Consider the following 22,131-nt stretch of genomic DNA (forward strand, 5'->3'; position numbering starts at 1 on the left):
CTGAATATTACAGGATGTCACGTCAGGCTAATGACAAACTACAAACTCTGTGATTATGTGCTGGAACATAATCAAAGGTCAAGGGAGTAAAACCACAGTTGGATTATATTGTTTGAAAAAAATAAGAGACAGAGATAGAGATTTATTTGATCCCCCTCGTGTGTGTGAAGTGTATTCTGATGGTCTGCCTTTGTTGAAGAAGCACTGCGTAGAAAGAAAGGTATATCCAAAAGTGGGTCAGCAGCTAACCTCTTAAATGTTTTTAAAATAATCATCCCTCTGAACATTTTCAATAACAGCCTTTAAATAGCGTCTCATTTGATCTCTTCTCATTGATATTAGTGACATGCTTCTCTGAGTGTTTCTTTTGTGTTGGGAGGCAGAGCTTATTCTCTGCCTTTATTGTATGTCATGAACAGTAGTGACATCTGGTGTCCAAACGGAAAATTAAACAAAGAGGATTTATTGTATGTACAATAGAAGAGCACTTGTGTTGAACATAATACTTAGATTTGTGTTGCAATGCTGCTTTTGTTACAGGTGTCATCAGAGCCTTAAGCTCAACTAGGTATCATACAAAGTGTGTAATACACCCAGTCTGCTGCAGCATATCGTGTCAGTGTAACGTTTTTTGAAAACAAAACGATTTCCAAAGAGATTTCTCCAAAGAAATCCATGCCGTTTTCCCACAGACTCAAAACTTGTTCTCCATAGTAAAAGTGATGGGTTTGATCCATGCAACAAACCACAGGCTGCTTCTCTGAGACTTAAACATGACACTCACACAGGTGTATTACATACTTTGTGGTGATACTGGTCTGCCAAGGTTGTGGCATAACATGAACTCTGCCCTGAGACCATGGTGCTGAACTGCTGCTGGGGCTCTACAATGATTTATACCTGAGCATCAACAGGTATAAAATCCTGGATGGCGGCACCTCAGGTGGCCTGACTTGACCAGCTTTAATCCACAATCACAAAACAAGTCACACTCTGTGCACAAACTGAAACACTACGCTTATGAATTATTTTTTTTAGCACATTTTCTTGTACCACAAAGTCAAAGGCTCCTCGATATATGTTTGTGATGATTAACATCGCAATACTTTTTGTTTTAGCTCAAATTTAAAAAATAAGAAATATATATAGAATATAGAAATAAGAGAATATCCTCAACCTACTGTGGAGTACTTAATTATCATCTGAAAAACTCAATATCACCATGATACACACATGTTTTAATTAGACAGTATGAATATGTGATGAATCCTTTGCAAAGTGCTTCTGTGGCTTCTTCATTTTGTTAAACTCAAACAAACATGCAGTTTTATTCATATTAATATGAAATAGCCTGCAAAAAAATCAGGTCGCATATGGCGTACATGTTGCATTAGTCATGATGTGCAATGACTGGAAAGAGAAGAAAGACAGTAGGATATGAAAGTTTCATCGTCTGAATTTTAAATTCTCTGAGGCTTTAGTAGAAAATAAGTAAAATGATGGCACGCTGTGTAATTAACCTGTAACCTTCAGAAATGACCATGGCAGTCTCTTCAAAGCTGCTCAGGGCAGCAATTAACAGAGGCGAGCGATTAGGATTGTTGAGGTAATTAAAATGTTAAAGTACCTTATGATCCCTGTAACACTCCTGGGTCAAGAAAAATTGAGTGGGGTGCAACATGGGTGAAGGAAGATGATATACTCTGCTTCATCACACACAGTTTGAAAAAGAAAGTTCAAACAATTTTAGCTGGATTGCTAAACTGAAAGCTGTCTAGCTGCGATAAATGTTGGATTGTTTTTCCAGGTGCACTTAAACCCAGCAGCAGTTTTGGCTTTGCACCTAAATTTGAGTGCTGAAGCACTGGAGATGAAATGATAGCAGCAGTGAGGAGAGGTAGAAGGAGAGAGGAGGGAAATAATATGAGGGTCAAGGTACCTCCTATATTCCAGGAAATATTTTCCTGATGCATAAAAAGACATAATAACGGCTTCCAGCATGGACAAGAACCAAAAACATACCTTCACCATTTAAAAAAATCTTTGATATATTGTTTGACAGCTAAATACAGTAATTTTACAAACAGTGATTAGATTTATCACCACTTAAACAATATCACCAACAATGTCATCAACATATCGCAGGTTTTTGTGATACACAATGATACAAAAGAGTAGCAGTGGATGTGTGCATAATCGTGTGCAGCCATGCATGTGAGTGTTTGTGGCAAATTCAGGGGGGAAAAAATTCAACATTTATGAGAAAATAATAGAAACTGCTTTTCACAGACACACACTAAGCACACACACACACGCTAAGCACATCTGCAGCGAACACACACCCTCAATTAAACCCAGAGCTCATGTGTAAGGCACCAGGGAAACTGGAGGCTCTCTGGAACTTGTGAGGCTAAAAATAACTTCAGTGTCTGCAGGAGTGAGACAAACCTGTGGGAAGATGAAATGCGCAAGAAGGTCTGAAAATGCAGAATTTCTACAGCTTCTTTGGTGATGAAGCGGGATAATATTTTCAATAAATGTGTTGACAATCCTCTTAAGCAAACAAAATATAATAAATTCAGAGGTAAACATGTTTTCATTGTCCAGCTTTTTTCTTCTTCATATTTTCAGCCTTGCATGGCTAAAATTACAGTTATCATCCCCTGAGGAAATCGGTCTAATCCTCTCATTTATCACTAAATACCTGCAAAACTAATGACATTCCCATCAGCCTCAGTTGTTTGTTTTCATGCCGAACGAAGATAATGAACACATAGAGCCTTAGGCCTGGTGAAAGTCTAAATTTGAACATTTCCACTGCAAGCATGTTGCCGGGCAAATGTTAGCATTTAGCTTAAATCACCACTGTAAGCTAAATTCTGTCATTTTAGATTTCAAAGAACTTAAACTCTGAAAAATGAAAATGCTCCTCAGAGAAAGAGACCAAGCCCATATTTGCTGCCAAATATCTACCCGCATGCCACAACCTGAGGGACAGTGAAGGACCTACAGACGCAGGACACAAACACAAATACATGCATAGGACTCTCCATGTATCTAAACATGCATCATTCCTAATATTGTTGTAATATTTATGTGGATGTCTCTGTGTCGAATATTTGGACAAACTATATTTTAATACTGTAGTACATTTTTATTTTATTTTTTAACTTTCAATAAAGCCCCAGTGAATTTAATTATTAGAAATGACATTATATCCACACAATCATCTGCTTTGTTAATAGTAGCTGCAATGAAAGTGAAAGTAATCGTGTACACCCCTGAGGATTTTATACTAGATTCATCTTCTCTCTCTTTGTCCTCCTCTTCATCCCTGCGACACTTTCACAGACACAGATGCAATGTCAGTCCCAGCATATTTCGGGACGCTTCCTGCTCTCATATTCATTTACCTTTCAAGTTAATGTGAAACCATGGATAGATACAGATGCACAGTACAACGTGTGCTCTGACTGAGCTGTAATTTCAATTTTCAAAGTCAAATTGAAGGAACACACGATGCCTTCTTGGCTCTGTGGTTTCAGCACACTAAAACCTCCTGTGCAGTACCTCCTGTATAGTTTAATGTTCCAGAGGACAGCTCTTTTAACAACAGGTGAAAAACCTAGCATATGGCTGGACTGTGTATGAAACGCTAGTGGGCTTTTAATTTGAAACTGATACAGGAAGTGGTCAGAATGACCAGAGTTCAATTGTTATTTAGTGGGTGTACTGTAATAAAAGGCCTATCTGGAGCTCAGGTAGACAGGTGGGGAGGTCACTGTTGTTGTCAGGTGTTTGACCCCAGAAGGGCAAAGGCTTTTTGACTGCTGTGGTGGTGAAGTTTGGATGTTGTGCTGTATGTTGTGAGTTGATTTATTACTGGAAACTGGACATTTATGCACTGTGGAAACAATCAATAAAAGGGATTGTGATTCTGCAACCCAAGGAACAGCCTGCTGAAACTTTAGTCTACATAACGCACATTTAACATTTGGTAACATCAAACAGAAGTGAAACTCGTCAGCCAGGTCACTCTTGGGTTTCACGTCTCAGCAGCTTGAAGGATTAGGCTAAACTCCTGCGAACTTCTCATAGAACTTCGTACGAAGCCGTAGACAGTGAGGTTGTATTATCTGATTAAATATTTGATGATAGCTTGAATTCAGCAAGCGCGAGACAGTTTTGGTGGAACAAATTGTTATTTATAATGAGTAAAATGTTTGAATACTTGCTGTACGTTTTGGGGTTTCACTAAATTGTGGCTGCAAATGTTTTTTGCTTCATGCTGACTGGAACTGTCTAACTAGCAGTGGTGCTAATCTTAGCTTACTGCTGCTGGCCTTTATTTTTTTTAGAAATGGTTGGGTTGGATTTGACTTTCAAAGCTCTGTTGTGTCATCGTCTGACTCTGTTCATGTTTTCTTTGTGTCCTTTTGGAGCCGGGCCAACATTGTTAGGTTAATGTAATGTTACTTAGATAAGCATTTGAAATAGGAAAGCAGGCAGGCGAGGACAGGGAACAGATAAGTGTCACACAGTTCCCCCTGGGTAATGCAGTTTATTCAGGGCCATTATGATTTATGATTACCTATAATGGAGAGGGCAGAAAAGAAAAGCCAGTACACTAAAGACTAAAATGTCTACGTGCTAGTTGCATATTGGTGAATACTCATATATTGCCCACTCCGAGCACTGGTTATTTATATTTTTAAGCTGGATGGGTCCCAAAAAACTAACAAGTCAGCTGAGTTTTTTTTTAAAGTTTTTTTTAAGTTTTTTTAGATAATGCATTAAACTACAGTTGCATGTTGACATATTTTTCTCATTTTGATCCTGAAGGTAGCATATTGCATGGCTTCAGTAGAAGAAAGTGACGCATCAAAATCTGACCCCAAAACAAACTCTGATTTATTGAGAAATTCTCACAAGCTTTTATGCAAGAATGTCCTTTGTGTTCACGGGGGGAGGGGGAGGAATATAATACTTTTCTGTTATTATTATTATTATTATATGAGGAGGTTCATACAGACAACACAGCAATCCTCTTTAATTTCCTCAGAGAGTCAGCCTGTTAGGTCTGTCTGAGTTTTGACTCGCATCATCACTGCAGCTTCTAGTATGTCTGGCGCTTCTAATAACATTTGTCACGATGTAAACACCTCGTCCGGCTCTATATAAATTGTTTGCCTCTTCTTCACCTGTTGAGACCAGCTCGTGCTTTTTTTGATCCTGCTGAAGATCACGACTCTCCTGCAGAGCACTGACTGACTCTTTTGTGTTTCAGGTTGGGGCTTTTACTGTGCTGCAACACGCAGATGTGATGGGTGTAGTTTAATGGTGTTGAGCCTCCTCATCTCAGCGTGTGAGCGCAGGACTCTGAGCAGCTCTGCTCCTCCTTCAAACAGCTGCTGTCTCTGCACAGTGCAGTAGCTCACCGAGGGTCGTCTGAGAAGCAACAGTGGAGGATTGCAGCGCTTTTTCCAACCAAACAGCAACTGAAACCCAGACGCAATGCAGGTACAGTCAGCATTTCTCCCTTTAGGCTTTCGTTTTGTTATTGCTGAATTAGATTAAACCAGCATGCAGACGAATTAGTCATGATAACATTCCTGCAGGGGACTGGCAATGTAGGCTACCTGTGGTACTCTGTGCAGCAAACTTCCTCTGACCTGCTGGTTCTTTCTAATTTATCAACTGTAAAAAGTCTCACAGCTTAACTGACCATGATAGAGGAAAAGTATAGAACCCTGCATGTGTGGAAGAGAGACTGGGATGCCTCTCAAGTCCACTGAAGTACACAGCTACAAAAGTCCATTTGAAATTTACTTAAAATGAAATTACACCATATATATATATACACACACATACATACATACATACATACATACATACATACATATCACATAATAATAATATTTATTTATTTATGTTGAACATTGGGTAATATCTGCATCTGGAACATAACCAGAAATGTTTTATAACTATTGTGGAGCAAAATTAGAATATTTTCCACTGAATGTAAAATTATTCAGAGTACAAATACCTCGTAATTAAAGTCAAGTAGATTATATTTGAGTAAATGTAGTTAGTTTCCTTCCAATAGTAGTGATTTCAAGCTTTAAAGAGAGTTATGATGAAGCATTATGTACTGTATGTGTTGGTCTGACCTCAAGGAAAATACTAATGCAGTATGTGGTTGTGTGTTTTTAATGACTGCAATTTAAGGTAGTTTAACACATATATTGAGGCAAAAACATCTTAACCATAATAAAGAATTGTGCAAGCATGATGTGCGGCCTTGAAGAGACCAAAAGCAAGACATGCCTCTGTGTGTGTGCAAACAGGTATCAAATGTGAAGATCAGTGGAGGTCGGTAGCCCACAGCGTTCATGATAACTTAGATGATCACAGGGACCATCTCACTACTCAGCACACATGGCTTCTCTCCGTTTAATAATGCAGCGCTCTGGATTTTAAGAGCCCAAATTACCTTCTCTTCTGATAATTTAGGACCAGAGATTCTTAGCTGACAGTTTTATCTCACTGACATTTTATAATTTGATGGATATTTTTTTTTACAGAACTCTCTAATTGCTAAAGTTTGGGAACTAAAATGAGAATTCAGATCAGGAAGTGTTGACAGACCCTGTTTTAGACAGTCCAGAAGAGTCTGCTGCATTTATGTATGAGACAGCTCTATTGACTTGAATTAATGCATCTGTAAGTGTGATTGTGCTCCAGGAATGGATGCTTTTGTGTGTGTGTGTTCAATTGTTCGTGTGGATTTCGGTTGGTCCATCAAGAATCAGTCTTAGTGTTTTACTCGTACTCATCATTCACCCCAGCAGGGCAGGCAACTCTGATCTTTTATTGATGCAATTTTAAGGAGTGTGAATTATTGAGCAACAGTCTGGATGCTGTGTATGCTTTGGCATCCCTCCATATTCACAATAGGGCACCAAGGGGACCAAAGAGATCCCCAGATAGCAGGTCTGTAGATGTTCTTTCCAAACTCTTTACATTGCCTTCTAAATAACTTCTAAGACAAAGTTGTTTTATTCATACAGCCATTTATCAAAACAAGTAAAAGACTGCTCAGTCTGTGTGCGCAGAAAGTCAGAAAAAGGAGGCAAGACAACCCTTAGACCTCGATGATAACCCAACAAAAACTGGTTTTGAATAGTCAAATAACTAAAGGAAGAAAAGAGCCTCATCAAAATCTACAAGAAAAGGCTCAACATGAAGCAGTGCCTGTCACAGAGTACATCATAATATCACTGTCAGTGGCTGCAGTCAACAGTTACTATGTGGGACTGGAAAACACAAGACATGACACTCAAGAAAAGAAAAAAAAAAAAAAATATTCAGACTGGAAAAATAACAAAAATAGCAAAACATAGCAAAAAGCACTGCAGTTTTATTTACAATAGATCGGTTGTGCTATTTAAACTCAGAAAGTTTGTCACTGAAATTTGAATCTAAATACAGAAACATTGAGTGTAAGGTGAGAACAAATTATGTGATGGTGAAAATAACTGGAAACAGGAGAGCTTGCATGACCCCGTTCCCAGAAATGCTTGATACAGGAGAGCTTTTCCATTTTTTTCAGAATTTTTTCCATAAAAATTTGCACTTTAAAGAATGTTTAACCCTTTATGATATAAAAAAGGCAACAATTTTTCAGAATACATAAACTGATTTCCTCCTAACAGCAAAGTTAAACCCTGCTTGACAAAAATGCTGTATTTTAGGTGTGACAAGCGCAGGAGATTTAATGAGAACACCTCCAACTTCATTAACATAAATACCTTTATTCCAAGTATTAAAGTATTGATTACAAAATTATTGATCCATTCACCCCGTTAGCTCGCTGTCTAAATGTGTTTGAATGGAACTCCTGCTTACATTTCACAATAAAAGAAGATGCGCTTGCAAGTACCACACTTGCTTTCATATTATACCACCATGTAATTAAAAGCTTTTATCAGCTCTAATTCTGCATAATACCCTGACCTTTATATATGGTAGGCTGAAGTTTGTATTGCAGATTCATTTTATTTTCTTTGGAGGGATTTTTTTTCTGTTAGAGTCTTGTGTTTCCCCTCACTGAAATCTCAAAACGGCCTCATCTCTAACCCCAGCCTGCCATCTCTGAGCCCTAACCAAATCTGAGTCCTACGCCAATCATAAAGGGTGGTGTCATAGGAAACTCAGTTTAAATGTGAAGAACATAGAGTACAGTGGTATGGCTGTGTAGGTTTTAGGCTCTGCTGAAGGAAGGATGATCATTAAACCTGCATAAAGCAACATTACCACTCATTTGTGTCCTCCTGATGAATGTTCACCCTCCTTCTAAATCTGTTTTTGGTCATCAGCAACACCTCGGGGAAATATCTGTCTTGTAAACTGCTAAATGTTCCACGAGCTGATCTCAAACTGTGTGTGCAGCTGTTTTCAGCTTAAACGTAGTGAGAGTGAACCAAACCAAAGTTGTGGTCTGTAAAAACCAAAACAAGGAGCTGAAAGACGCTAAAATGCTCAGCAGAGTTTCGCTGAAGAGTTGAGTGATAATTCCCTCTATGTCCCCCACTATTAGTGACCCCCTTTCACATACAAACAGTCATGTCATCCATTGTTATGACAAAAATGTTAAGTACACTCAATTTAACCTCTGTCTTTCAATCAAGTGTGTCGTTAAATATTTTAATCAAATAATATATTAAACAATAAGTTAATTCTCCTGGTCCGAGATTTGGTTCGTCTTAAAAGCACCATGAGGTCTATCTTGATCTTTGTCTCCTCCTCAGGCAGACGAGAAGACAGTGGACGGTGGGCTGCTGCCCGATGCCAACGGGAAAGATCCAAACCCGGGCGGGCAGACCGAAGGCTCCAAGTGGCAGAAGCCGCGTCTAACACGTAAATCACTGATGAAGTGCTGCCTCGTTAAGTGGATCATCGCCAGCACCACGCAACAGGGGCCAGGTACAGGCACACAAACATGGCACCCCACCAGGCGAACACCCTGAACAACTATGAAACATATTGTATATTTGTATGATTGTGTGTGACAGCAGGGGAGATCAAAGCAGGATTAATACAGTAGGAGTGCATGACCTCAATCTCGTGTGCTGCAGAATACATACATTTCAAAGTCCCATCTATAGAATAGATCTACATTTAGAATTCTACGTTTTTCCCTGTTTCCTCGCTCTTCACCCAACGACACTTTATTTCAGCAGTTAATCAGTCTGTGAATGATACTTTCACCCACTTCATATTTCTAATGTTTTAATGTTCTCTCTCTCTCTCTCTTTCTGTCTCTCTCTCTCTCACCTCACACACACACACACACACACACACACACACACACACACACACACACACACACACACACACACACACACACACACACACACACACACACACACACACACACACACACACACACACACACACACAAATCTGCTTTCATGCTTTGTTTGACTGCTTCACCTCTGAAATTTTCATACATAAAGAACAACATAACACATTGGTATATATCTACAGTGTATGTACACTAAATGAGAAGTGGCACATGTTTTAGATGAAGATAACAGAGTCTTTCACTGACTGCTCCTGTATACTCCCAATCTGGTTTATCTAAATTATTGACACTGCTCTTCTATGCAGGTGTACAGGACAGACTTTTCTCAATCTGTCCTCCCAATATCACATCTTGTCTTGGTTTCCTGTGCAAAGAATCCTTTTCATCAGTTTTAGAGACACTAAAAAGCACTAAACAGCCTACAGAATTTCTCCTCGGTGGTTTTCTAAATGATCGGCTGTTGTCATACATACTCATTTACTGCTGACTAGTCTCTCTATGCCAGCAGACAGATGGCCATGTGCCTTGGACAGGAAAACATAGCCGCAGGACAAATGGTCTGATGGCTGACAAAGCATTGCATCAAAGTGTTTTGCCTGCATAACAGGAGCATTATACAATTTAAATACAGCAGTATCCCATCCTTGAATTGGACATCAGCAAGGACATACTTTAGATGTTTATTTACAGTCTTGTGTTTTTGGACATACAGCACTGAACCACTGAAATATTCGCTATTTTCTCTGAGCTCAGTTTGTCACTTTTATTGTTTAAAATCCATCGGTGCATATAGTTACTCTTTGAAATGGAGATATCTGTTAAGGCTAAAGCACATTTCCTGCCCTTTATTACAACTTCATCACCATCTGCTGGCCTGCAGACATTTTACCACTTGCATGCCTCATGCACCACCCTCTGTCTCCAGCAGATGGCACTCTGCACTCACTCTCTTACTTTACAGGTGTTCAGTCTAGGGATTTACTTGCAACAAAATGTAACCTAACACAAGCAACAGTGGAGTGTGGAGGTCAGCAACATCAGCAATGCAGAGCTTGGTTGTGTTTCATTTGGGCTGTGGAGCTGTTGAAGGTGCAGCTGCAAAAGACTATCAAATTTTATTTAAGGACTACTTAAATGTCTTCTTAAAACTCATGAACTGTAATATTACCTCTCAGAAATAATTACAGTATATTGTGTATTTGTGTGATGCTTCTTTGCTTTGAAGCAAAAAAGTCAACATGTTTCAGAGTTTGTAGAGATGAATAAATCTACATTGTGGCTGCTGCCGGCTCTTCCGCACATTGTTTTGCTTGATAACTTATAAGACAGGAAGATAATTGTCATGTGATGTTTCAGAGTGAGCACATTTGGTTACTGGCAAGTCAAATTAGCTGTGAAAGGGACAAGGCCATCTATGACACATGATGGAAATACTGAAAAAGAAATGGCCTTCATAAAACTGTCAAAGACTTTTATTTGATATTTTCTCAGGGTAATTAAAAGTTTGATGATAGATGGACAAAACTGAATGAAAAGGCAGTAAAATCCTTTTCTATATGTGAGCCCTCCCCTGGAAGGTAATTTTTTTCTCTAACAAAATTAAATGCCTGAATCCAACGAAAGCGCTGTGCGCACTCAGAGCAAAGTTCCGAGATAGGAAAGTTAACTGTGACGAGACGTGACAGTTTGTAATTGATGGCCTCGGTCTCTGAGCTGTAATGTTGCTCTCACTGCAGTCATTAAAGCCTGATGGTGAGACTGATGGCTGCACTGTCTGCATCTCTGCATGCTTAAGCCACCTCACTCTTGTCTGTATTTAATAGAAGAACAGGGATAGATCAGGACTTAAGGTGCATTAAACAGCATCAAGAATAATTGCAGCAAATCTTCAACTGCATGCAAAAGATGGAAAGTTGTAGCATTTTATTAGTTGTGAATTTCAGAAGGACATTGGTGACGGTGCAGTTCTTCTTTTCTTCTTTCTTCTCTTCTTTTTCTTCTTCAGAACTGAGTGCTCTGCTAAACTTTCAGTGTATAAAGTGCAATAGTGGCAAACCTTTATCAATTTATTGCTGTTATTGCTGTTACAGTTTCGCAAACTGGTGATCATCAAAGCTCCTTTTAGAGTGGCATTCTCCTAGTTTTTATAGAGTGGGCATTAAGGAACCTATAGACACATACAACACGATACAAGTATTAGGCTTAGGGTCTAAAGGGAGCTACAACGTGACCTGCAGACCACAGTAGCTGATGTGAGGCTTCAGGACAGTGTGTCGGGTGCGGTGGATCGTGGTTTGTATCGCAGGGACCCTCCAGATTAGGGTTATTTCTCCCCTTGTTCACGCCCCATATATCTGACTTGGACATAGTACTGGCAACTGTTATCTCAAGAAGTTCTCTGGATGATACAGCCATTGTTGGATATTTATTAGAAAGGAATGAAGAGTACAGGAAGAGCAGTTTGTTGACTGGTGTGAAGAAGCCCCAGATCACACCGGTGAACACCCAGGGGTTGAGTATTGAGATGGGTGGAGAGTAAAAATACCTTCGTGTTCACCTCCCCCATAAACTGGACCGGACTGACTAACATGGGTGTCCTGTGCAAAAAAGGGTCAAGATCGTCTCCATCCGTTGATGAGACTGAGGTCGTTCTGAGTGAGCAGACCACTGTTAAGAGCATTTTGTTACACTGTGGTTGCATCAGCAGTCGTCCATGTGATGGTCAACTGAGTAGCTGGAAGCACGGAGAGTGAAAGGAAAGGACTCAAAAAGATGGATAGGACAGCTGAGGTCTGGACTCCATAAAGGAGGTGGGTGAGAGGAGGAAGCTGTTGTCCATCTTGGACAACACTTTTTGTCTACTCCGTGACCCTGTGGGGGCTTTAAGCAGCTCCTTCAGCAGCAGACTGCTGCACTCACACTGCAAGATGAAGCTGATGCTCCTGCAGATCCTTCATCCCATCTGCAGTCAGGCCGTGCAACAGTAGCTCACAGCCACTTTAAGTCATATTTAGTTATCATGATCTGTCATTTCCCAATTATCATAATATTCATCCCTGTGCAATAACACTTTTACCATCTTCTCTGAATTTCCAACCAGAAGTTTAATATTTTCCTTACAATGTGAAACACCACGTGTGAATGATTATAAATTTCTGTCGACAACAGCTGTGGCTGGATGCATTATATTAAGCTATGAATTTCTTCAAATTTGCCACAAACATTCAGTTGGACTCAAAAATGAACTGATTCGATTTTGGTGGCTAAGGGTCAAAAGTCACAGACCGGACGAAACCCATTTGAGGCCATAATTCACGAATTTTAATACAAATGTCCAATTGGAGAGAATTAAGGGAAATTATATATTCAAAATGTCAAAGGTCAACTTCACTGTGCCATCAAAATGATCCACAAAAAACAATGCAAGAAACAGATCCAATGTTTGCTCCCCCCACCCTTTTCAAATATGGTCACTTCTGGCTCCAAACTGCTCTGAACTAGCAAGATGGCGATGGCCAAAATCTGAACTCGGGGCTTCATAACAGCCGTTCACAAACCAACGGGTGATGTCAGGCTTTTCTTCCACTTCAAGTAAATTAATTCAAGTAAACAAGTAAATTTTCCCCGTGTGGATGAATAAAGTCTTATCTTACAGTGCATTATGCCCTATGACACCAATTGTCACTCTGAGCCATGTCTTCTGCTTGCAAATTGCAAATTTTGCAAACAGTACTGAGATTTCTTCTTTTTTTTGGCATGGCATTATCTCCGTTCATTAAGGATTGCAGTTCATTTGGTTGTAGCTTACATAAACTCTCCCTATCATCGCAATGTATATCTGGCCCACTTTCTCTGCCTGTTTAAAGACCAGTATTTTACCTTTCAACAATCATTGATTGGCTCTCCACGCCCTTTTCCTACTTAAACCAAGTCCATTATGTTGTGCAGACTCATCAGTTGTGAACTATACTCATATTCTTCTTTACTCTCATTATCCTGCAGCACAGCACAATCATAAAAGGGCTAAAGAGCTACCTTACTTGTGGAAAAGTGTCTTTAGACTGTCGTGTATGTGGAGCATTTTACAGAAGCTACATGCAGTGTATGAAATATGCACCTCTGAGGTGTGCAGTTCACCTTCGCAGCATGGATATACTTCACTTCAGCTTTATTACAACGTCATAAACAAAGCACAGTTTTTACATCGGCCTCATTGTTTATCCAGCTCTGAGTGGATCCATCGGAGTTATTGAGTGTGTGATTCAGTGAACAGCCCAGTAGACACGGGCAGCGCCACACTGGGCAGGGCCGACTCCCTCACCCTAAGTGCTGTTCATATCCCAGCCATCAGCAGAGGCGGATCAATGTTTGGTTTTACAGTTTTGCGTCCTTGAAATGACTGAGCAAATAAAGACAGCTTAGACTGTCAACCAGAGACTATTAGAGAAGAAATTCCGTCAGTAACAACCTGCTCCACCCACCAACCTCAAACATACATGTACACACACACACAGCTCAGGACAGAGGGAGAGGAGATGGAGTAAGTGGAGGTGGAGCCCAGAGTTGATGGTGTTGTGGGAAAGATCCTAAAATGAACCAGGATGAGAAATGAGTAGTAACAGAGATGGATCGCTGGCGAGTGGAGTTAACTTTGGATGATTTGGGGAAATTGAGAATTTATAAAGTTGATATTCCTTTGCAAGAGCATATGATGGACTTTGGACCTGTTTACTTAAAGAAGGATGCCCTGCAGTCTCTCTGTTAGCATTTCCCCCCCAACTGGTCAGTGATTAAAGTCAAATAATACCTGCTGATGCTTGTACAATAGCACTGATTTTCAGAAGAAAAGGAGGCGGAGATAATAGAAAGAGATGATAGGCAGCAGGTGATGTTTATAGATGCAAGCTGCTCCGATTTATCAGCTTTGAAAACAAAATTTCAAATTACATTTTTTTTCTCAGAAGAGTTTTTGCTGAGGTGATATCTAATGCAAGGCAACAATGGGTTTGGACGGCATGGAAATTATGGCCATCATTGCGGTCATTGGACTTTTTTTTGTTGTGCTCAAACAGTTTGGGATTTGGGAGCCTTTGTCACTGGAAGGTAAGACACAAAGAAAGACACAGAAATCAAGTTGCAGGGTAAAACTGTAGTATTTAGTATTTACCGTTCTGTGTAGTTCGATCAGTGATATTATTCTTCCTGTTCATACTGACAGTGAATTCCCACTTTTCAGTACAGAATTACCTTACTGTGTTTATTTACTCTTTTTTGCTGAGCTGAAGTGTGCAGGGTTGTAATAAAAAAAAAAAAAGAGAAAGTCCACACTAAAAACACAAATCTTTGATTTCCAGTATTATTTTTTTTTAAACAGACTTGAAAACATGTGATTCAGTCCTTCTATAGTGTGTTGGAAACATTTCAATTAAGTTGAATATTTTAACAGTCCCGTGAATGTCTTTTCATTTCTTCATCACTTCTTCTTTTTTATCTTTCTGTGTGACATTCTTGTAAAGATGGTGAGTAGCTCCAGCGGTATTCCTCTGAACATTATTATTGAGTTTCATCTCAGATGTCTCAGGAAACGTTTCCCCTTAATTCAATATCAAACCGACCCTGTAAGTCTTGCACGCGGACATGATAAACCTCTTCTCATGGTGGACTTTTACACCTTTGGCATAAAATGTCTTGAGATTTGCACTAATAATTGGCAAAAAATGTGACACTTAATGTCAGACATCTTAATTCATTGCTCACTGTAAACTATCAAGTTGTATTATAATGAATAGTGAATCAGAGAGTAAAGCAGTTATTTCAAACAATGTGACAGCAAAGTGTCCCCAATGAGGAAGGTACTTTGTCCCGGTAACTGCTCTTATGCACTAGATATCATTTATTGTATATTTACTTATTTTATCTTATCATCCAAATTCCTTTGAAATATTTCTTCATGCTACAAATTCCTTGATTTTCCTGCTTTTCTCTCTCTCAAATAAAATCCTATGTCTTTCCCTTCTGTCTCATTTCTTATTTCTGTCTAATACTGTACATTTTTCTTATGGCATTGTATCGCCCACCCATTTCCTTGTCCCACCTTTCCTTCCATTTCTGTTTTTACATTTTTGTTTGTGTAAAGATGGTGAGCATTTTGAGTTACATAGCATGATTACATTTTTTTGTATCTCTTTGATTTTCTCGTATTTTCAGCTCCACCCCGTCCTCCCTTTCTTTTTTCTTTCTTTCTTGTCTTACTGTTGTTTCCTACCTGTTTTTTCCTCCCTTCTTTCCCGCCCTCCCTGTTTTCTCTGTTTCCGTGTGACAGATAGCAGTGACGGTGACCTCGAGCTCTCCATGGTGCGTCACCAACCTGAGGGCCTCGACCAGCTCCAAGCCCAGACCCAGTTCACCAGGAAGGAGCTCCAGTCGCTCTACAGAGGCTTCAAAAATGTATGAAAACAAGCAGCACAGTTTGGGGTAGCTCCTCGTCAAATTACCTTCTCAAGAGCATTTTTGATTTGAAAGGATGAGTTTCCATTTTTGCTAATATTTTTTGCATTGGCTGCATTGCAGAGCAACTTCAGAGGTTGTTTGAGTTGCTATGATTTTACAGGCAGTTGTCCTTAAAAGAAAGGAAACGAATAAAGTCGGCTTTTTGATCAAATTTGCAAGACCTTCTACTTAAAGTATATGGACAGCCATACAATGTATGTCATTGTTAATTATCTCAATTCACAACCAAGGACATACATACAGTATTTCTCTATTGCAGCCTCCACTCTCCTGGGAAGGCTGTATTATTCAAATCTTTATGGTCAGCCGACACGTGCACAAGGATGTACAAACATCGGAAGTACTTGATGCATTATTTTTGCCTCCTACGGGAGTGGGTAATGCATATCGACAGTTAGTGGCTGTAATGTGCCATTAAAGGAGGGAAAACTCCATTAAAGAGGAGAAGAAGACCACAGGCTGATGTAAACAAAGCCTGCTTTAAACTTTAAAAAAGACATGCACATGTTTAATGAGGTTTAAGAGACATCAATGGTACACATAATGAGGTGTGCTGAGAAATGTTAAGTGTCAACAAAACTGTAATTAAATCTCCACAAGACAACTTTAAATAACCAAAGAGACTTATTTTTTACAGCATGACAGGAAAAGTACAATTATAGTTAAGAGCATTAACCAGTAAATTGGCAGCAACTTCACAGATTTTGATTTTGCATTTGAGTTTTTGTTAGGAAAATTACTCAGAGGCTGTATTCAAAATCAAACATATCGGACATTTATTCTTGCAAGAAGGAGCAAATACATGTACACTCAAAGAAGGATGTCCAGCATTGCTCAGCGTCTCTCCTCCGTTGGGCAGCTTTTATACAGTGTGACAAGCAGTTGACATCCACCCCCATTTCCTTTACATCTGAGTTCAGTTGTAGGTCACAAGATAAGGACATATGGATGTCGTAAAATTAGACGTCGTAAATTAGATCATGCTGTGGACAGATAGTACTGAGTGAGGTCGTAGGTCACAGGATCCAGACATGGAGACGTCGTGTCTGAGAACATGTCCTGTCTGAGACAACAAGAACATGTTGTGCAACAGATAGACAAACATTCGACAAGTATGATGAGTCCATCAGTTTTCTTGTAACAACTCAAAATGTCTGCAAAGAAAAAGGTTTTTTTTTCAGCAGATTATTGCAGTTATCAGTGAAATCAGCGGTCATGTTTTTTTTTGGATGAAATTAAACTGTAGGTGGCATTTTGCTCTGTTAGGTTATACACATGAAGATATTTTATTTTTCAAACTCTAACGTTCTCTCGCTCGCTTTTTCTGTGTTTTTATTGATAACGGATATCGCTTGCATCTTCTCTTGAACCTCAGCATGACGTCAGGTCTTCTCACAGCAGCTTATTACTTTAGGGTATCTGCTTTCTTTCAGTAAAGCTCATAAAGTCTCAAAAGGTTTTTCTCAGTTGAATGACGTTATTGCGTATCCAGCTCTTTTCACCCTCAAGTGGCCACATCTGTGCACTGTCTGCACAGCACCATGCAGAAGAACAGGTTTTTATCAATCAAGCCTCTGCAAAAGCAAGGACATTGACATGTTTGATCATATCTGATTGTTTGGGAATTTACGCATAAATAGTTTTTCACTGGAGCACTAATATCTCTAAAATAATCAAATAGACATGTGTAGATGTATCATTTTGGACACTAAGTGATCATGGCAGCATATTGTTCCTTCACAGTGTTTGACAAAGGGGCAGCTGCAGTTTCATCATCAGTGTTGGATTCATTTAAATTTTAAATGTTCACATCTCCTGTAATTCACAAATGGTAAAAGTCCACATATGTTTGTGATTACAACAAATAACAGAAATCTAAATCTAAATATATAATTTATTGTAGTATTATTTTGTTGTTGGTGTTTACCTTTCAATAGGAATGTCCCAGTGGGCTCGTGGATGAAGAAACATTCAAAACCATTTACTCACAGTTCTTCCCTCAAGGAGGTATAGTATGTCACTTAATGAAGCAAACATATAGACGAGTGACCTAAGAGTACAGTTTATTTTTGCCAGATGCGGTTTCTTTTTAATTCTGCCACTTATAAGAGTACAATTAAATTAATTTTACAAACCAGTTAATTTTCCTGATCACTCAGTCATGGCTAAAATAAATGTGTTGTACTTAACAAACGTCACTTCCTGTTAAATTTCAAAGCTGTGTCCATTATTTGCTGTCAGATGCGACCACATATGCACATTTCTTGTTCAACGCATTCGACATGGACAGAAGTGGCTCCATCCGGTTCGAGGTGAGCAAACCAGGAGCTGCATGTTGATATCTAATAATTTATGAACAACGATTTTTATATAAAGAAAGCTAAAATACAAATATTGAATTGCATTCACAGGACTTTGTGTTAGGATTGTCTGTGTTGCTTCGAGGATCTGTTACAGAGAAACTTCGATGGGCATTTAATCTATACGACATCAACAAGGACGGCTACGTAACAAAAGAGGTACAGTGGATAAATGAATTCTCATGAGAAAAAAAACCAAATTGGTTGTATTGTCAGGATTTCTACAGATTTCTACAGATTTTTGTCTGTTTTTTTTCTGCAGGAAATGTTGGCAATAATGACATCCATTTATGACATGATGGGCAGATATACTTTACCCAGTGTACGAGACGATTCCCCCTTTGATCACGTGGAGAAATTCTTCCAGGTAAACCACAGTCTAATATTTGCATGTAAATACTGCATGTATTATTACATCTAGTTATTATACTGATCCAGTATCACAGTGTGTGTGTGTGTGTGTGTGTGTGTGTGTGTGTGTGTGTGTGTGTGTGTGTGTGTGTGTGTGTGTGTGTGTGTGTGTGTGTGTGTGTGTGTGTGTGTGTGTGTGTGTGTGTGTGTGTGTGTGTGTGTGTGTGTGTGTGTGTGTTTGTTACTGTAGTGTTTTCTACTCATTACATATACTTTACTCTCTCTGTCAGGCCCTCATCAAATAAATGAATCAAACTTTTAACAGAAAACAAATCGAACTTAATTAAGATGCGCAAGCCAAGAAAAAGCTTTTACAGCACGCTACATAGCACCTGGTGTTTTAGCACCCTGTTTCTACTTAAACAAGCCAGACCTCAAAATTGCAGAGACGCACAAAGTAAAAAACTAAATCAGCCGCTGAGCCGTCATGTCCAGTTTTGGTTTCGTACCATCTCGTGATTCTCATGAAAGGTCACATCTCTAAACAAGGACCCACTTCATCACCAACACTTCATGACTCACTTCTGAGCCTCACATTAACGTTTCTGAGTTATTATTGTTTTTAGGGGGCGTTTACGTTAGCTTGCGAGCTTAACTAATCCACAAACTATTGTTCTTACTTATTTTCCTGTTCAATTAAACATTCTCTTTACATGACAGAAAATGGATCGTAACAGAGATGGAGTGGTAACTATAGATGAATTCATAGAAACCTGCCAAAAGGTAAATCCATCATCAAATTGACAACATTTACCACATGGTGACATTTTTGTTTTTGTTTTTCACAGCAACACATTTTCTTTTGCATCTCTGTTTCTCTCTCAACAGGATGAAAACATCATGGCTTCAATGCAGCTCTTTGAGAATGTCATCTAGTTTCTGTAGAGAAATGTGGATCTCTAATGCTGCTTAGTGCTTCCAGCTACAAGCTTTTGGGCCTGAATAACTTCATTTATCCTGAAAAGGAGAAACTGGGTCATGCAACACATTCAACTCGTTTCAATACAACCAGGCAAACATGAATCATATTACCATTCAAGCTGTCCCATGCAGAGAAATGTATAGAATTCACCGAATAAGAAGAAACGTTTCTTTGCATGACAGTTCGGTTTTTGTTTTTGCACATGAAGGAAACTAAAATCGTCATCGCTGGATGAGCATGAGTGTTTGCCCGGCAGCAAAAAGCATGTGATGGAAACCACATTGAGCACAAACGAGGGGTTTTATTTTTTACCACTTTGAAGTTTGTGATTCAGAATATTTTGTTTCACTGTGAATGAAATGATTTGTATCTGAGTTTTTTGATTTTTGGGTAATTACGACGCCCCGTAATTACATTACCAGAACCTGCGAAAACAAATATCTACATTCACCGACTACTAATTCTAATAAATCTGTTCTATTTTATGTTTCAGACAACATCTGTGTGACAGGTGGTCTAAATGTGCTAAGTCTTTTCACAAGTGCATTTTTATCTTATTTCTCACCAGTATCAGTTTCCACTGGGACAACACACAAGGCTAAGATCCGTGAAAGCAGTAGGATGTTCACTTTAAACCGAAATATGGAACAAACCATTTTTACCCTCAACTGATGTTAATATCTAGCAAGTGACTGCATCCAATTGTTTAATTGTATTTGATGTTCTGTAACTGTACAGCTGCAAAAAAAAAAGCAATAAAACAAAGTTTTAAGGAATTCGCGACTGTTCATGCACAGATGCTTCACTGTTTAATGTCACGGAGTTAACAACGCTCCAATTGTCCAAACTGTACCCCAAAGAGGATCCTTGAAATCCATGACACAAAACAGAACTTTTTCTTTGCATCACAGTCTTGGTGTTTCATATGAAAAAGTTTAATTTGCTCAAACTCTGTGTCCAGCATCAATCTACAAAGTTCAATCACAGAACTTAAGATTTCTGTGTGTAACAGTACATTATGTTGTTGGGAATGATAAAAAAAATAACCAATCAATAGCAACAAAGCAACTTTGACTGTTCCCTCTCTCCCGGCAGGCCTTACTTCCACTTAAAGAGCCAAGTTCAAAAGACCAGGTTCAAATTAAGGAGACAAACTAACCACTGCTGAGCTGTGATAAAAAAAATGCAGACGGTAATATGTTTCTGCTGCTGGATGTGAAATACCAACATCAGCAAAAAACATTGAACCTGTTCTGTATTATTGATCCAGAGCCAATAGCAAAGCAGAGTTTGTTTTGGGGAGGAGCTGTGCTGACTGTGTTCACTGGATGATAGTATGGAAATTATCATGAAAACCAACATGCTGCTCTGCTGCACTGTGCTCCAACATCACGACCTGTCTGTGTGACCCATCTGAAAGGTAAATAAATCCTGTTGTTTTACTTTCAACATGTTTTCTGTTATTTAATGCAAGATTATTTAAAATGTACACTTTTAATCCACATTTTTACCTGTAGGATTTCAACTATACAAATGCCCTCTTTTCAAATGTATTGCAGTGATATACAGTTACATACCTTAAATGTTTTGGGACGACATCACAGATATGTTTTATAATAACCAATGAAAATGTACACTGCTAATCAGGGAAAGGAAAAACAAACACATCATGAAAGGGAGAAATATGCATCACATAATAGCCAGCTAATCCTAGTGTTGACTGAGCATGTGGATTGTTCTGGATGTCTGTTGTTTTTGTGCTGCTGATCACGTGACTTCTGTTGTGCAGTGAGCTACAGTTAATCAAAAGCTTTGATGCCAGTTTGAATGGCTGCCAACAGACTTTGTAAAACTCCTGTCTTTCAAATGAATAAATAAAATGTACAAAAAAGGAGGGAAATATCTTTTCAATGATATCAGCTTTAGTTTTTCAGACAATACATTCTCTTGTTATTCACCCTCAGCCTCTCCCGCGTGTGTTTGCAGCTTTACAGTCATGGCTGGCCAGCAGATGCTTCTCTCACTGTGGGTTTGGATGCTGCTTATGGCAGCGTTGTGCCCCGGCGCACAGTATGCATACAGTAAGCGTGCAGGTGGCTTCAAGGTCCGCGGTAAAGGTGATGATGGTAACAAAGGGCCTCCCTCCAAGAGCCGGGGCCTCTCCAAGCAGGGCCTGAAGTGGGCAGGGGCAGCAGCAGCCGGGATGCTGGGAGGTACAGGCACCGGGTACGGGCTGGGGTTCCTTGGCAAGTCAAAGCATGGCTCTGGGAATCACTATGGCCGTAAAACAGCTCACACCTCCGAGCAAAATCAACAAGTTTCCTACCATGAAGGCCGAGGACACCGCAACCAGTCTCTGTGGAGAGCCTTTGTGAAGGGGGGCGCCCCAGCCCCCATGACTAACATCTTTCTTACCCTCGGACATGTGTTGCCTTTCCTCACAGTAGCCTGGATTAGAGACATTTAATCCAACAGCTAACCAATGAGAAAGCAATCAATTATCAAATCAGATTAAAGGTTCTTTTAAACAAATAAATAGTCCTGTTATTTATTATTTAATA

At 39.3% G+C, this 22,131-nt stretch overlaps 1 protein-coding gene across 4 annotated transcripts; it reads left to right on the plus strand.

The window, feature by feature from the left end:
- The first annotated feature begins 5,162 nt into the window (after positions 1-5,162).
- LOC138623102 (calsenilin-like) lies at positions 5,163-20,346 on the plus strand. Of its 4 annotated transcripts, XM_069702413.1 has the most exons (10): positions 5,165-5,520; positions 8,811-8,985; positions 9,519-9,535; positions 15,575-15,814; positions 17,815-17,884; positions 18,119-18,189; positions 18,289-18,396; positions 18,500-18,604; positions 19,309-19,371; positions 19,477-20,346. In XM_069702413.1, exons 1-10 carry the CDS (start codon positions 5,515-5,517, stop codon positions 19,522-19,524), a joined length of 903 nt encoding a protein of 300 aa, XP_069558514.1. In that variant the 5' UTR covers positions 5,165-5,514; the 3' UTR covers positions 19,525-20,346. The 4 variants fall into 4 exon arrangements, with proteins under 4 accessions (XP_069558507.1, XP_069558514.1, XP_069558522.1 ...); XM_069702406.1 differs by lacking the exon at positions 9,519-9,535 and having other exon boundaries at positions 5,163-5,520; positions 15,504-15,814; XM_069702421.1 differs by lacking the exon at positions 9,519-9,535 and having other exon boundaries at positions 5,168-5,520; positions 15,690-15,814.
- The last annotated feature ends 1,785 nt before the right edge of the window (positions 20,347-22,131 follow it).

Source organism: Brachyistius frenatus, unplaced genomic scaffold, assembly GCF_029030835.1.
Source record: "Brachyistius frenatus isolate BFR_SWC_R1_liver_20210118 unplaced genomic scaffold, ASM2903083v1 Contig_3, whole genome shotgun sequence".
Lineage (NCBI taxonomy): Eukaryota > Metazoa > Chordata > Actinopteri > Embiotocidae > Brachyistius > Brachyistius frenatus.